Consider the following 15,246-nt stretch of genomic DNA (forward strand, 5'->3'; position numbering starts at 1 on the left):
ATCATAGCAACAAAGGACTTTATGGCACTTTACAGTGGCTGCATTCTCCACTTAAGTGTTCGTCTGACAGGATCTAGGGAAAGTGCAAATCATCAGCAGAAGGGCTTAAGAAAGGGGCATGTGATCAGCAAGGACTTTAGAAAGGGGAACAGAGCTATCTGATATTAGAAGGGTTGGCTAGTTATCTGTTGATAAAGTTTAAGACAAAGGAGCTCTGGCTTTTTAATTTATTACTGCATTTTTCTGTCTCCTGATGTCATTCTTTCATCACAGTGCTTGTAATCACAGTAATCTCTTGTAGTTAATTTAGAATGTGCACAGCAAATTTACTATTAACTGCCATCAAGACTTCTCCACAGATATCTTGTCCATAGAGATTAATCATCAAAGCTTTATCACAGTTGTAATTCTAGTATTTTTTTCAGCTCTTTGAGATGATCTAGTGTTGCAGCTTTACATATAAAATGCTGACAGTTGTGGGTGACCTAATTTTGCTTCAGTTACATGTAAGGTGTAGCACTGTTAGAGTTGTGTAAGATCTCATATTTTACCTGATATAGGTGTGGGTAAAATCTCATTCTTCAGCAGCTGTGCGTCACTTTGTGCTATGCAACACTCTTCTTTACTGTGATTTCCTGATGACTCTACAGTTTCCCTAGCAAATATCCCTTTGGTATGAAAGCCTGTGTCTGCTGCACAATAAGTGAAATACGTTTGTGCACACGCATGCATCTTCATTTGCATGAATATGGAAAGGTGATGGATGGTGGGGATAAACAACTTTTGGTTGATTGTATTTGTACCTTACATTTACTGGTATTGAGAATTATTCAAGACCGAGCTAAGTCTGAAAATATTCAACAAATCAGCAAGACATACTTTTTTTAAATCTCATTTAATGGGCTTGAGAGGACTTAACATATCCTGCATTTTGCACAACTGTGACCTTGAGTGGAGCATGGCATAACATGAGTTTGAGTTTCAATTTGGGTTCAGCTGAGCCTGCAGTGCAAATGCAAATTTTCTCCCTTAACCAGACTGCAATATTTTTGAGTGGAATTTACTATTTATTTATATTTTACGTTGTGTAAGAGTTATGTTGTACACATTTCATGGTCTATAGGGTTTTTAAAATGAAAGTAAAGGTGTATTTCACAGTGCTCTTTTTTTTTTTAAGTTTAAATACTTGTAACAAATATGGTACATAATTATATTGTTTAAGATTTTCTGTTGTAGAAATAAATATTCAGTTTGACAAATGGCTGCAGTTCTTAGTAAAAAAGAAAAAAAGAAATCAATTGTTTTTGACTGTGTAGTTTTTTCACTAAACTAGTTAAGGTATGTTTCTATGATGAAATAATGAGTTTCAAAGCAAAAGCATCAAGGTTAAAAACAAAGCACAAAACCTAATGGTGAGGAAGACAGCAGTTACATAGCATCTAGACAGCAGCTACGTTCAGTTGCACAATACAGTTGGGTTTTTACGTATGAATGGTGAATAACTAACTTCTTCCCAGTGACATTAGTTAAGGTGATTAATAAAGGGAGATAACTTCACTTAGTACGGTCATTAAACTTTCTCCTTGAATGCAGGCAATGGCAGTGGCCAGACTGACACCAGAAGGAGCACAACGACCACTCAGCATGGGTAATGCAGTCCAGATCCCACCAGGTTCCCCAGGTGCAATACCAGGTGATGGTCAGGGACCTTACCTTTCCCCAGGTAAGAGCCTCTATGTGATTTTCATCTACCTTTTGCAAAGCCCCTCATGGGTTAACTTGTTCTGTGTCATTTACTTTAAGCAGTTTTGAGAAAGAGTCAGTTTTCCTCACGTTGTGCTTTTGTAATTGATTTTATAGTCTCGATAACAAACAGCATAAAAAGTGAACCGTCTAAACAGAACATGAAAGGCCTACTAATTGCGAATCAGCACAAAGAAGACACAAGTCATGACAGTCAGTAGAAATAACAGGCATTTTGAACACCACTCAGAGAAATATCAGCATTGAAATATCTTGGCAGCATTTGTACAGAGATGGAAAGATTGGCAGAGAAACGGACCCACATTCAGTAAAAAAAAAAGTCAGCTACCAGTTGGACGCACTCTTTATGCCACAATCCCAGTGTAGACTAACATACAGGTAATTGGCTCAGTATTAATGCCAACACTAACACATTAGTGCATGACGTGGGCATTGACCAATCCTCTAGAGAGATAATAGCAACATAAAATGAGATTTCTCAGATGGGCAGCTAACAAGACTGAAAGTGACATGGTCAGAAACAAAACAATCTGAGCAATGGTTGAGGCCACACAGTCCACCAGCACATCCAGCTAGAAAGAATTAAGTGGTTTAGTCACTTGATCAGGTTGCCAGTCAACCAGCCACCACAGAGTCGACACTGAAAGATGCTGTGGCTGAGGACACCCCTGCGGATGTTGGACAGAGGATGTGAAAGAAACTCATCACAAAACCTTACTGTCACTAAGACCTCACATCAAGCAGCCAGCCACCATCTCCAGCCAAGAGTAGCTGTGGATGATAAATACAAAAAAAAAATTGGTGTGCTAGAGACAGTGATTAAACAAAATGTCTCAAGGAAGATTAAGCATCAGTGTCTTAGAGATATAGTGATTGAATATAATAATGGAAAAGAAAAAAAAATTGAAGGGAGTATGGGGAGGAGCTGGTCATATCTGCCATAGAGTGCTGTTGATATATTCTATGCTGGATACATTAGTCAGATGCATTAGCAAACATAATTAAGCAGTACTTTTATGGTTAAAAAGTGTCAACTCTCTTTCTTTCCAAATACCTCAAGTTAGGTATGCATATAAGTTACAGAAGTGTATCTACATGTAGTAATAATTACAGTATTTCTTTGCTGTCAGTAATTAGCAACATTTCTGATTGGCTTCTCTCTGTACATTATACTTTATGTGGATGTCAGCACACTCTTGGCAAGAGTTAATGCACTCAGCTTAAAAGCAGCAGGTGTCTGTTTGAAGCTTTCCAAGGCCATGACTGGAAAACTCCTTCTTCCCACCCTGCACATTGGGTACCTGATTTATTAGTAAAGGTCAAAGGTGGCAGAAGGGAAAGTTTTTGGGGTGCTCTATTTTCCACATGTTGTTCCCACTTACCTACAGTTATCTGCTCCCAATGGTACAAGACTTGTACATTTTACCAAATTATTCTGATAGGTTAAAATGGCAGTACACATGCTTTGTACATTCATGTTTGTGAGTGTAAGTTGCTGCATATGAGCTGACACAGATACAATGATATGAGTCAGGCAGCAGCTTCCTTATTTTTTTAAGGAAATAAGTCCAGTACTTGCTGCTGATCCACGTTTGAAAAGTTTGTGTGTGTGTGTGTAAAGTTCCTGATGACTAACATGCGTTGACTGTGTGACTAGGTGGCAAGCTGGTCAACTTCTTCCGAAATCTGGGAAGAAACAGAGAGCCAGGTAGGTAGTTTGTCAATGCACATGATTGTTGCTGTAGTAAGCGTTGATGTTGACTTGACAAACATGACATTTGGCTAAAGTAGACTGGCCAGAAACTTGCAGGATTGTTTCTGTAGTAAATGTATGGCAAAAGTAGACTGGCCAACATCTTACAGGTTTTTTAAAGTATATGTGGATAGAGCATATATATGTTTGGCATCACCTACAAAACTTAATTAATTACACTAAATAGTAACTAGAAGCTTTTCACAATCTTTGATGCAGATTCCTTCATGAGTATCAAATCATTATGTTGGTATGTCCAGTAAACATTAGGAAGAAGGAATGAAAAAAGAATCTCTGTACGTGGGGAATGTTATGTTTATAGGGCAAGAAGAGCCTCAGATTAAGCATAGACGCAGTGACTCGGACACCATTCCAGGACTGCATGGACAGCTTCATCGGAGCTTAGAGCGTGGGCCCTTGGTCATTCCAGACCATGTGCAGTCGCAGTATCGCCAGTCCAATGCTCAGCATCGTCGCAGCAGTGCAGAAAGCTTAGTAGCGAAGGTTTGTGGCCAGTTCGCATAACAATGATCATTTGCATCATGCTTTATTTTTTGATAGTATTTATAAATATGTATAATTTTTGAGTTGGGGAGGAAAGCACTAAAATCAAAATTAGACATCTGGAAAAAAGGTACTTAATTGGCATAATTATGAGCTTGCACTGTTTTCACTATATGCTAATCTTCACACAGTATTAAAAAAGGTCACCTTATTTGTTTGTTAGTGAGATGGGAAACAGGGGGAGAAAGTGATTGTTATGGGTTGTTAATTGTTCTTTTGTGTGTGTGCATAGATCCTGCAGGCTGAGGGTCTTCAAGGTTATGTGGATCCAAAGTTTTTGCAGCAAGAGTTGCAGGATGCTACAGACATGACACAAGAGGAGATGGAGATTGCAGCCCGGGCCCTCATCCGTCAGTCACAGCATGAGGCCTTACAACAGCACCCAGCCTATTACCAGCATGTTGGTGGCTTTAGTGGCCAGGAGCTCAGAGACTACAATCAGTATTCTCCCACCAGCCCTGCTGATACAGCCCCTTCCTTGCACCATCGACAGCGTCCACTGTCGCAACCACGAGCTGCAGCCCCAACGTCGCCAACACAGACAGACTCTGGCGACTCTCGACAAGATAATTTGGTACAAGTCACCACTACCTTATAGCCCTGGCTTCATGCGGCCTCTGTGTGCAGCTAACCTGCAGGCTTGACCTGCTTGTGTGTTGCCAGAAATTGCAGTGGCCGTTGTGTTCGTGTGCAACATGCATGTGTGCCTGTGTGCATGTAGATGTTTGAACACCAGATTGTGCATGGGTCATCCTCTTTGTCTTCTACTTGATGACTACCTACCTGCCAGCTTGCCAATGCCTGTCACAGTACAATGTTTTGTGCAGTCACAAGCAAGCTAGTGTTGCCAGTAGTTTGGTCTCCTGGCAACAGTTATAAGATGGCTGTTGGGGGAGAGGGGTTGGGGGCAGCAACTGTTACAAGAGAGATGTGTTCTTGTTGGCATTTTAACTTTTCCATCCCCCTCAAGTGAGATACGAAGGTGCAGTCTCAAGCGATGCTTGTCAACTCCCGAGGAAAGGTTCGTCAAGGCCTAACCTTGGTAGCCCAGGATTTTTCTTTCAGAGAGAGTGCATTTTGACAAAACCAGCTGGTTCTGGTTTGCCTCGTTCGCCTCCTGTCTTGTGTACCCTTTTAACTGTCTATGTATCTGCCTTTTTATGTCTTTCTGTCCCATCTTGTTCTCTTGAAAAGGAAAAGCCTGTACATAGAGCTTTGTGCGCCATTTAAATACAAGAATACCAGCATCCAGAACTGGTACTGCTGCTTTTGGCATAGCATACTGCCCTACTGGTCTTTAAGCCAAGCATGACACATGGTGTGACACAAACATTACTTGCTTGTATGATGCATATGCTAACATGTTGTATGCTATTGATATGAACAGCATGCAAGATTGCAAGTTTTTATGTCTCAGACTTTGGACCAAGCTGAGCAAAGGGCAAAAAAAGTAACTAAAAGCAGCCTGTTTTGTTTTCACTTCATCATTTTAATCTTGCTTGGGCCATACACTTTCTGGTCAGTTGTACTTTTGATGTGTTTTGTCTTTATTTATACTCTTCAGAAATGTAAAAGCATCGAGAAAAAAGATCTGAGTTGAATTGCCGTTTGATTACTTTGATATGTAAGAGAACAAATCTATTCAACAAATTGCCCAGAGATGGCATGGTGTACATATATGTTATTGTTGTCATGTTTTCCTGGTTTCTGTGCATGACACCCTTCCATTGCAGTCACTCTACAGACATTTGGGCACCCTCACATATCTGATGAGTGTCTTTTTGGTTTTGGGATTTTGACTATTGTTTGGTGGGAGTAGGGATTCTCATTTACTGTTAGCAGTCTTGTCAAACAGCTGGACACCTGTAAGTGGCAAGACCTTTTGGTGTAGAACTCATGTTCTGTTGCTGTTTATTATCTGTTAAACTCTACTTATTTTAACTCATGGCGTTTTTCAGTCATTCCTGTGTGCACTTACGGGACATTCTTGAAGTAATCATCTTTCTGCACCGACTATTTTTGTAAGTTAGGACTCAGCAGCCACTATACTTCCTCAACAAATTTTGTTGACTTACCTGTTATGTCTGGCAAAAATTTGTAAATGATTTTTTAATCATTTGTTGATGGTTATTGTGAAGTACCAGTATTCCATGGAGTAGGAATTGTGTGGCCGTCTGTGCAATATTGTGCCTAATTGCAAGAAACAAGATTTTATTATACACAGTTCGGTGAAGATGCTTGTTCTGAAAGAGATTTCTTTTCGAGGACTGTGATATTCAGATAACTTTCTGTACCAGAGTGGCTGATCACCAAATCTCACATTGCTCTTTTTATCTTTTGATACACATGATTCTAGTCACAGAAGAAAGCAAGTCATGTTTCTGTTGTTTATTGTCAGACATCCCTTCTTAGTCCGTCTTGTGATCATGAGCACAAGACTGACACTATTCCGAATTTCAGTGAAACATTTTTTCAGGCAGCAGGCATATAGTATACAATACAATGAGATGCAGTTTATTCATTAGTTGAAAAAGCCAGTCAAGTAGATTTCTTTTCCTGAGGACAAGAAGGAAGAAAATGAATTTCACTTGTGTCAAAACTATCAAAGGACTTCCATTTGTAATGCCTGGGGTGCTTTTATGAGTTCTGTGTGCAATGAATGTCTCCATATTGTTTGACGTAATGGAAACTGCTATCAAGCAGTGCACTGAGAGTATAAAGGTATTATTAGGTCTGCTTGTCCTGAGCAATTCTCCAGCATCATTGCTGTCCACACCAACAGCCAGTAGCATTCATTTCCAGCTAAGCCTTAGTCCATTTAATTTATATCTGGACACATTATTTCTTTAAAAAACACTGCTTCGTTGAACTAAGCACAGGAACAGAATCACAACAGCATTCACCAAGCACAAAGCATTATAGTCACAAAAGCTTGTCTAGTTTTTTCTGTAGCTGTATTACACATGTCACTGTGTATCCAATAAACAAAGGTATGTGTTTGTGCAGTAAGAGGTAAAATGAGAATTGATGTATTCCTATTTATCAGAAAAGACAGTGATAAAGTTCATTATCTACTGTACCAGGGTTCCCAGGTCCTTGCAAGGTCCTTTTAAGTCCTTTTATATTGAATTTTCGCCGAAAGGCCTTTTAAGTCCTTTTATTTGCCATGCGGTCCTTTCAAATTCTCACACAGGTCCTTACATTTTCTCTGTGACCCTTTTAAGTCCTTTTATCGATAAAATATTACCACAAATTTATTTCCGGAGTCGACTTTGGCGCAAAATACCGACGATTTTTCGCCGCATGTTTGGTCTACACATCTGTACAACACTAGTTGCCCTTCCGTATTCGCAAAAAACACTCTTTTTTCAAAAGGTCTTTAGAAACTTACTCTTTCTTGAACTTTGATCTTCTAGTACTACTGTGCATAGCTCTATTTCTCTCTCTCTTCCCGTTAGAGTGTGTGTGCGAGAGAGAGACAAGTGAACTGACTTTTGTATTACACCAAAGAATGGCTTTCAGGTTTTGCAATTATTATTACTTAGATTTCTAGAAAACTTGGAACATTAACGGTGTATGTTATCAGCGCGCTAAGGACACTTTTTAAGTTATCTAATCTAAATATGGCAGACAGGCATCAAAATTAACTCTTTGATTATTTATTACTAGAAATACATGTATTTGAGAACATAGAGAAGACCACAGATTCATAAATAATACATCTTTCCGACCACACAAGAGAAAAACTTAAGCATTGATGACTGTCACTTAGGTCCTTACGAATGCATGAAAGGTCCTTTTAAGGTCCTTTTTTGGCACCATCCCTGATCCCTGGGAACCCTGTGTACTTGTCAGGGTACACTGGTTCAGTTTCTAAAAACTCCAAGCACTGCAGCTTAACCTTTAATATGAACTATTGAAATAAAACCTGTGCAGTACCAACCTTTCACAGCCACTGTCAACACAAAAATCTCTAGTATCAGCAGTATCTTTAATAGTGGGGAAAAGCACTATACAAATCAAATTATTATTTCAGAAGAGGTGCATTTTAGCTTCTGAAGGCAAACAAGTTATTGGCAAATATGGCCTAGTAGAGTGACTAAATCAGGAATTAATTTTTATGTCTGCCATTTTTTAAAGCCCTCTTTCACTAGTGTTTTTTCTTTTGGTCTCTGGCATGGGTACAAAGTTGATGGACCTCAGATTCAGGCTGTGGTCAGGAAGTTGCTGTGTGTGCAAGCAGTCGCATGTTTAACCACCAGTAATGTGTCCAATCTGTCAGTGGTTTATTGAGTAGCTTCTAGGAGATTTAGTAGACTGTACCCTCATGTCCATACCACAAAGTCTTTCATTCACCAAAGCTGCTTCATCTTCCGGCATTGACATTCTTGTTCAGAAATGTGAAAGATGAAATGTGATTCAGATATGATCACATACCTCTCAATAATTCTGTATTTAAGTGTTCATTTTGTTTATAATTTATCTCCAAACTGTTCATGTATGAATGATTGGGTGATTGTTCATAGACATTATTCTGGTTTCTAAAGTGTTTTGGTTTTCCTCACTGTATCTTGTGATTCTCTCTGACGGGGAGATGTTGCACCATAGGTCATATTTATAATTTTTATCTAGAAATCCATTTTGCTGGTAGTAAGTACCTGAAAGTGCTGCTTGTTTGTAAATAGGCTGGAAAAAAAATTGCTGGTTTTTCTTTTTTAAGATCCTGATTGCTGAAGTAAAATTGACAGAATTTAATTACATCCAGCATCAGTTTTTAGGGCACTGGCAAACAAAGAAAAAAACTCAAACTACCTGGATTATGTTTGCATTCTTCTTTTTGAAGTATGACTTTAGGATTTATGCAGTTTATTTTATGATGGGTTAAAAGGGGAAGGAAATATACAAGCATGGTATAAAAGCCAGACGAGACCTCAGTCACAGGCAGTGCTAGTTGTCAGGTCACCTGCCACAGGTAATGGCTTGGTAGAGACATTGATGACAAGAGTTGTTGTGGCTTTGCATACAGTGAGTTACACTGCTGCATGGATTGAGGGGATTTACTTGTTTAACTCTGGGATGGCAGTGATGATGACAGAATATTGCAAGAAGGTTTCCAAGACTGAGCACTTTGCTGTGCTTAGTGAAATGCAATGTGATTAACCCATTAATGCTTAATTTTTTTTTTCCAATTTCAACCATTAAAGCAAGTTCTACAGATGCTCCAGAGTAACACATTTCATTAATTTTATTTTTTCATATTGAAATTTGAGGCTGTACAAGTAGATAATGCATTTTAGACCATATGAGCAATCAGTTGTCTGTTAAAAAATAAAAACAAGGAAGTTAATAAATGTTGACCATGGGTGGGTCTGAAGAGGTTAAACTTGTTAGGTTCTTCTGGTTTGGACTGACCAGAGCTGTATGCTGCATTCTTCATGATATTTGATGGGGTACCCACATGCAACTTTTGCATTCTCGGGTCACCTGTGCTGGGTTGTTCGTAAATAAACAGTAGATGGAAGGTACAATCATCATCATTTCTGCTGGTGTTGGTTGTATTTCATGTACTATAGTTGGTGAAGGTTTTAAGTCAACTTGTGTGGTTTGATAATTTTGGTTCCTGTTATATATGTCAAAGGGTTTTATTCAAGTGTACTTGCATTTTGCTGATTTACTTACAGCTCATTCAAACATGGTGACAGTTGTCTCCTGGACTAGGACTGTAGTCTATAGTCTGCCAACAAATGTTTAAACACACCAAGCATGTCACACATCTTTGATCCCAGTCTTGCAGAGATGTCTTTTTCCAGGCATGTGTCAAAACACACAATCCAAGCATGTGGAAGTGCCTGCAGTTCAAGGAATGTGAGACCCTAATTCTAGCATGTGGGACTAATTTCAGCATGTGTGTCTGTCAGAATTTTATGATTTGTTGAACAGTCTGTACTTTCAGGCATGCAAGTCTGTTATCAGCATCCTTGGCTGTCTATAAATATCTGGATGTGGGTTCTTCTAACAGTATTGAGCATCTCAAGTTATGCATGTGTAGGTGCTTTATAGGTAATATTGCTGGTACAGAATTGCCAGGCCGACAGTGATAATGGCTACATAGGTCACTTTTTGAAGAGTATGTAATTGCAGGTATAATGAACCCTGTTGATTGCAGGTGTAGTGGATAGCTCAAAAATAATGATGTATTCAGTAATAGGGATGTTGTATTAGATATGTTTAAGAATTATTTGCCACATGTTAGATGTTAGCAAATGCCCACCAGAAGAGTGGAGGGTCTGCATGATATGATTGTAGTGTTCAGGCCTGAGGTTGAAGTGATGAGAATCGGTGGCCTGTACATGTCTGTTTGACCACAGTGGCAGGTGTGAGGAGTACCACAAGAGACAACACAGCCTTCTCTTCTGTACGGCAAGCACATGGACATGAAGGTGGAGATTATTGCTGGGCTGCTAGTCATGATGGCGCCAGCAACATCGCAACTGCCCCACCCACCCTTCTGCTCCCACCCTCCTGCCACTCCTGGAACCAGCATCAGGTGCTGTTACTAAGGCATGTCTGGATTTCATGTGTGCATCACCTGGTCATCCAGATGCGACCATACTTAGAAGTTTGTTGAAGCCTTGGCAAAGCATTTGTCTGAAGTGCTGTTTGCTGTTGCAACATAGTTGACTGACATGCAGACAAAGATGCATCTCACTTCTTGCATCCAGTAGTAGCATTACATTTTTCTATGATACTTTACCATGGTTTGCATCTTGAATACAAACAAGAAAATGTGAAAAGTGTTCTGGTATTCCCCGAGTGGTAGGATGTTTAATATATTGAAATAATGGTTTGTAAGTTTGGTTTCACAGAAGTGTAAAATGTATGTTTCTCCTTGTTACCACCACTTGCCATGAAAACGAGGGAGTTGAGGTGGAGAGACAAAAACAAAAATATGTTGCTTTGGGACTCAAGTCTTGACTGTGCCATGTATTTTGGTTGTAGATGACTGTCCCATGCACAAGTAGATTAAGACAGTATTTTTTTTATGTGATCACTAGTTTACAACTAATATATTGTGGCATTCAGGCTGAGTACTGATTCTGTGAATGGCTAATACTTCAGTGTTTGTGACTGGATGGAATATATTCCATTTTCTCCAGCACAGTGAACTGCCAGATATTTTCACATCACAATAATTATTGAGGATTACATAATAGGTTTTCTCCATCACAGTTAACTGCCAGATATTTTCACTTCCAGATAATAATTATGTATTTATTTATAGCCGTGTCACTTCTACAGCCCTTACAGTTGTGGTACAGCCTTTTCTACCCCTCGACCCACTGGACCTTTGCATAGATATTTAAGTTGAATAGCTCTTATCCCATACACCAGTTTGCTTTTGTTGCTTGTTCTACAGTGTTTATTTATTTGCCCAACTGGACATAGCTTTTTTTGTCCTTTACTAAGCATTGTGACTATTTTGGTTGTAAGAAGGGGAGAGCTGTCTTTTATATGACGCCTACCCTAGATCTGTGCAATGGGTGCCTCAAGGACTTTGTGGTAATGGGAATCTCTACAACAGTATTCCGTTTCTCATACATCTTACCCCACAACCCTTATGGCACCAACACTTTACGTCCAAAGATGTGGCATTTCACAGGGAGCTTTTTTGGTATTAGACCTTTGTTTCTACCTTATATTTATTTTTGCCTTAATTTTTGACAGTTTGAAGTGCAATATGTTTGCTAGATGCGGTTTTGGTAATTTAGTCTAGCTTGAAAAATCCTGTTTACTGGCAAAATATATTTTCCATCTTCATACCTATAATAGGTGTGAACATTTGAGATTTTTGACATTTGACTGTTTGCATTGCTGTGGTAGTTGTGGCCAGAATGAGTTCAGATACCATTTGTGGAGATAATGTTCTCTGTTATCCTTGTGGTGCTGGTCTCACACAACAGGTGCATTTTACGGATTTTTGTTCAGGACAACTAGAGCGATTCCAGTCACTATATTTTATCTCTTCTACAGTGAGACTCACACTCCTGGTTTTTTCTCAACAGTTCATTGGCATTTTGCAGTCATCAGAAAGGTTGGCTTAGCTGGTTGATTGGTTGATTTGCTTTAACAAAGAATGAAAGTAGATGTGGCTGTTTCGATGTTGAGTGTTTTTAACCATTTAAGCCTCATTTTCACTAATAATCTCAGAAATGATTGCCAGGTAAATGTATTTTAATCCATGTCAAGTTTTGGAAAAATAGTTTGCCATTTTGTTATTGTGCTGTACATTTTTATGTCTTTGTACACTGCTTTTTGTACACTTCTGCCATGTATATAGTATTGTACATCGTTTTAATCAGCAAAGGCCCTGACTGTTAAATCACAGGTCATGATTGAGAAATCTGATTTCTTCTTGTTTGCTAAATTCCTTTTAGTTTGTGTCTGCTGTGTATCTGGCAGCATGACGTTGGCAAGGTGTCCTAGCAACAGCTGCATCTGCTCTTGGTGTGTGATATGTGAGGGGGGAAGTGCCTGCCAGACCCTGTCACCTACTGTAACCCCTACTCTAGCCTCCTTCATCACTTGTCCTGAGGTTTTGCAGTATTTCATGTATCATACCATTCCCCTCACCCCTTTGTGTATAAATCAACATGATGAACATCAGTCTGGGGCTAGACAGCCCGACTTCTCTGGCTCAGTTCATTGTGCTTCAGATACATTTTGGGCGGCTGGACTTTTCAGCTATGGGTCTGTATTGATTTGAACATTAATAGATTGGAAGAAATGTTGTAGAGGAACACCTTGGCATGAAACACCTTTTAATCTTTCACCCTATAATTCAAGTGCAGCAGACACACAAAAAAAAAAAAAAGACATTACAATATGTAGTTGTATAATATCTAGCAAAGTAGGATGGGGGGGAAAAGTTTTGCTTTCTAAAAAAAAGTGGACATACAGACTTCCTAATGGACATTCAAGTTGTGCAAAGTGGCTAGTGTAAATTAGACAATTGTATTAGCCACTGTATTAGAGGAAAACGGCTAGTGTAAATTAGATGGTCACTGTACTAATGGAAGGAGGAGAGGGAACAGGGCATTTTCTTGTCTAATTCTCTTGCTGTATCAAACTTTTTGTTCAGTTTAAGACCATTTTTTACTTGTGCAGTAACTTCATTGTGGACTGCATGAAGTCATATTTTTTAAGTTCATACTTTACATATTTATGCTCCTTTTTATTTTGTTGGCCTTTTTGCCTTTTCATGCACAGTCTTGCCCTGAGCCATACCTGCCAGGTGGATGTAAGAGTAATTGCACGTCCTCCAGTGAGCATCATTCACCATAAGGTACAGTGTTCCAAAATGCCCCCAGCACTAACTGAAGCTCAGCATATCATGGTCACTTTTAGCTTTCTAAGAGCTACAACTCTGTCATCACCGGATCTTTGGACTAGGACCTCCTATACCCTTCTCTCGATACTCAACACGTTCTCATTCTGTGTGCAACGGGACTGTCCTTAACCTTTGAGCATCATGCAGATTTCTCTTTATCTTTCCTTATTTAATGCAAGAAGTCGTTATGTTCAATTTGTACTTCTGAAGTCCTGTCTGAGTCGCTACACCTCACATTTCCAGCATCACTGTTCTGCAAAGAGGCCAGTAGAGCCAAAAACTGTAAACTCTTGCCATGTCTTTTCCAATGGTCGGATTCTTTATTATGAGCTTGTCATTACAGGTACTTCATCATACAACGCACAATAACATTTGTACAAAGAGGTGGAGGAAATGTGATGTTTTATGTATTTATTTTACCAGGGAGTCATGTCTGTTGGGTGTTTTTTTTATATATATATATTTTGTGTGTGAGTGGGGTGGGGAAAGTTTGAATGTACGCTGTCATGGACTTTAGGTGGTTTTCTTGTGTCTTTTATTCCTGATGACAGCTTTCAGTTGTCTGCCTGCCAGTGCATCCCTAGTCAACTGGCCTTGTATTGCCTGATGGTCATTTCACTGATGCACACTTTATAGTCAAAACTAAAGATCAGATTATTCAAAGGAAAGTACACGAGTTGTTCTTTTATTCACCCTACTTTCCACCCATTCCAATTCAAGTGCAGTTTCAGCTGATCAGATGACAAAAAGTGGTGTAGATCATCATGTAAAATTCAACAAAAGTATTTTTAAGTGACTTTTTCCAGTAGCATGTCTACATTTTTTTTTCTTCACAGACTTGCTATTATATCTTAAAATTCTTACTGGATATGACATAATTGTTCTTATAAGTATAAATCAAAGTTGCAGACACCACTTCCCCTTGTTAATTTGTGGTCCACCATCAATCCAGCATCCCTCATAACTTATGAAGTCAGCCGGCAGAATGTCTCTTTGCCAAGAGTCCACAGCACCTCTTTGTGCAAATACTACTCCCATTGCCCTCTCATTTGCCTGGTATGGCACTGGTCTACAACTGGTCTGTTTCCAGAGCTCGTCTTCAGGAGAATAGTTTGTAAAGCCTTACCTCCACCCCCAATATTTTGCCCCAATAGGGCTTCTTTATAACACCCCCTCTATACCCCCACACTCTTAGTACATCATTTCTTCCTCTCTATCATTCTGTTCCATTGTTTTGTAGCATTCTAGGCTGTTAAGAATAGGGTAAAATGAATTGCATGTGCAGAATATGGGTCTTTGCTCACTCTACTAACCATGTCCCCTATGCCGCACCCAGTTGGGCTCCTTGTTTCGTGTATTTTATGGCTGAGTCCTGCGTGTGAGCCGGAGCCTGTTGTGTTGTTGATGGACATCCTCTTGTAGGCCTCGGTGGCTGGCCCCTCACTGTCTTGTACAAAATAAACTTTGGAACGATGCCAACTGTGTGAGACTCATCTCCAAGGATTGTTGTTATGTGCAATAAATGTTTTAAATGCTGAACTGCCATGTTGAACCTTTTTTTTTTTTTTTTTTTTAAATTTCTCCTGTAAATGAAAATGTTACCGTAGCATTGTGGTTGCAAACACATGTATGTTGATACACACACTCACATTCATGAACGAGCATCAACAGTGGGTGAGAGGATGGAGAGATAAGTAAAGATGATCATTTGTTTACTTTGTCAAATCCTGCAAACTGTTGGGTTTTGTTGTTTTTTGTTGTTGTTTTTTTTGTTGTT

At 39.3% G+C, this 15,246-nt stretch overlaps 1 protein-coding gene across 6 annotated transcripts in view; it reads left to right on the forward strand.

Moving 5' to 3' along the window:
- LOC112571409 (muscle calcium channel subunit alpha-1-like) overlaps nt 1-15,203 on the forward strand; it is a 118,601-nt gene extending 103,398 nt beyond the window's left edge. For 5 of the 6 annotated variants that reach the window (XM_025250340.1, XM_025250334.1, XM_025250338.1 and 2 more), the window contains 4 exons: nt 1,594-1,723; nt 3,422-3,472; nt 3,840-4,021; nt 4,314-7,285. In XM_025250340.1, the coding sequence (XP_025106125.1) occupies nt 1,594-1,723; nt 3,422-3,472; nt 3,840-4,021; nt 4,314-4,679 (729 nt within the window). In that variant the 3' untranslated portion in view covers nt 4,680-7,285. Of the gene's footprint in view, nt 1-1,593; nt 1,724-3,421; nt 3,473-3,839; nt 4,022-4,313; nt 7,286-10,449 lie in introns of those variants that run through there. The other variant, XM_025250339.1, reaches the window with a different exon arrangement.
- The last annotated feature ends 43 nt before the right edge of the window (nt 15,204-15,246 follow it).

The sequence above is a fragment of the Pomacea canaliculata genome, linkage group LG9 (assembly GCF_003073045.1).
Source record: "Pomacea canaliculata isolate SZHN2017 linkage group LG9, ASM307304v1, whole genome shotgun sequence".
NCBI classification, from domain to species: Eukaryota; Metazoa; Mollusca; class Gastropoda; order Architaenioglossa; family Ampullariidae; genus Pomacea; species Pomacea canaliculata.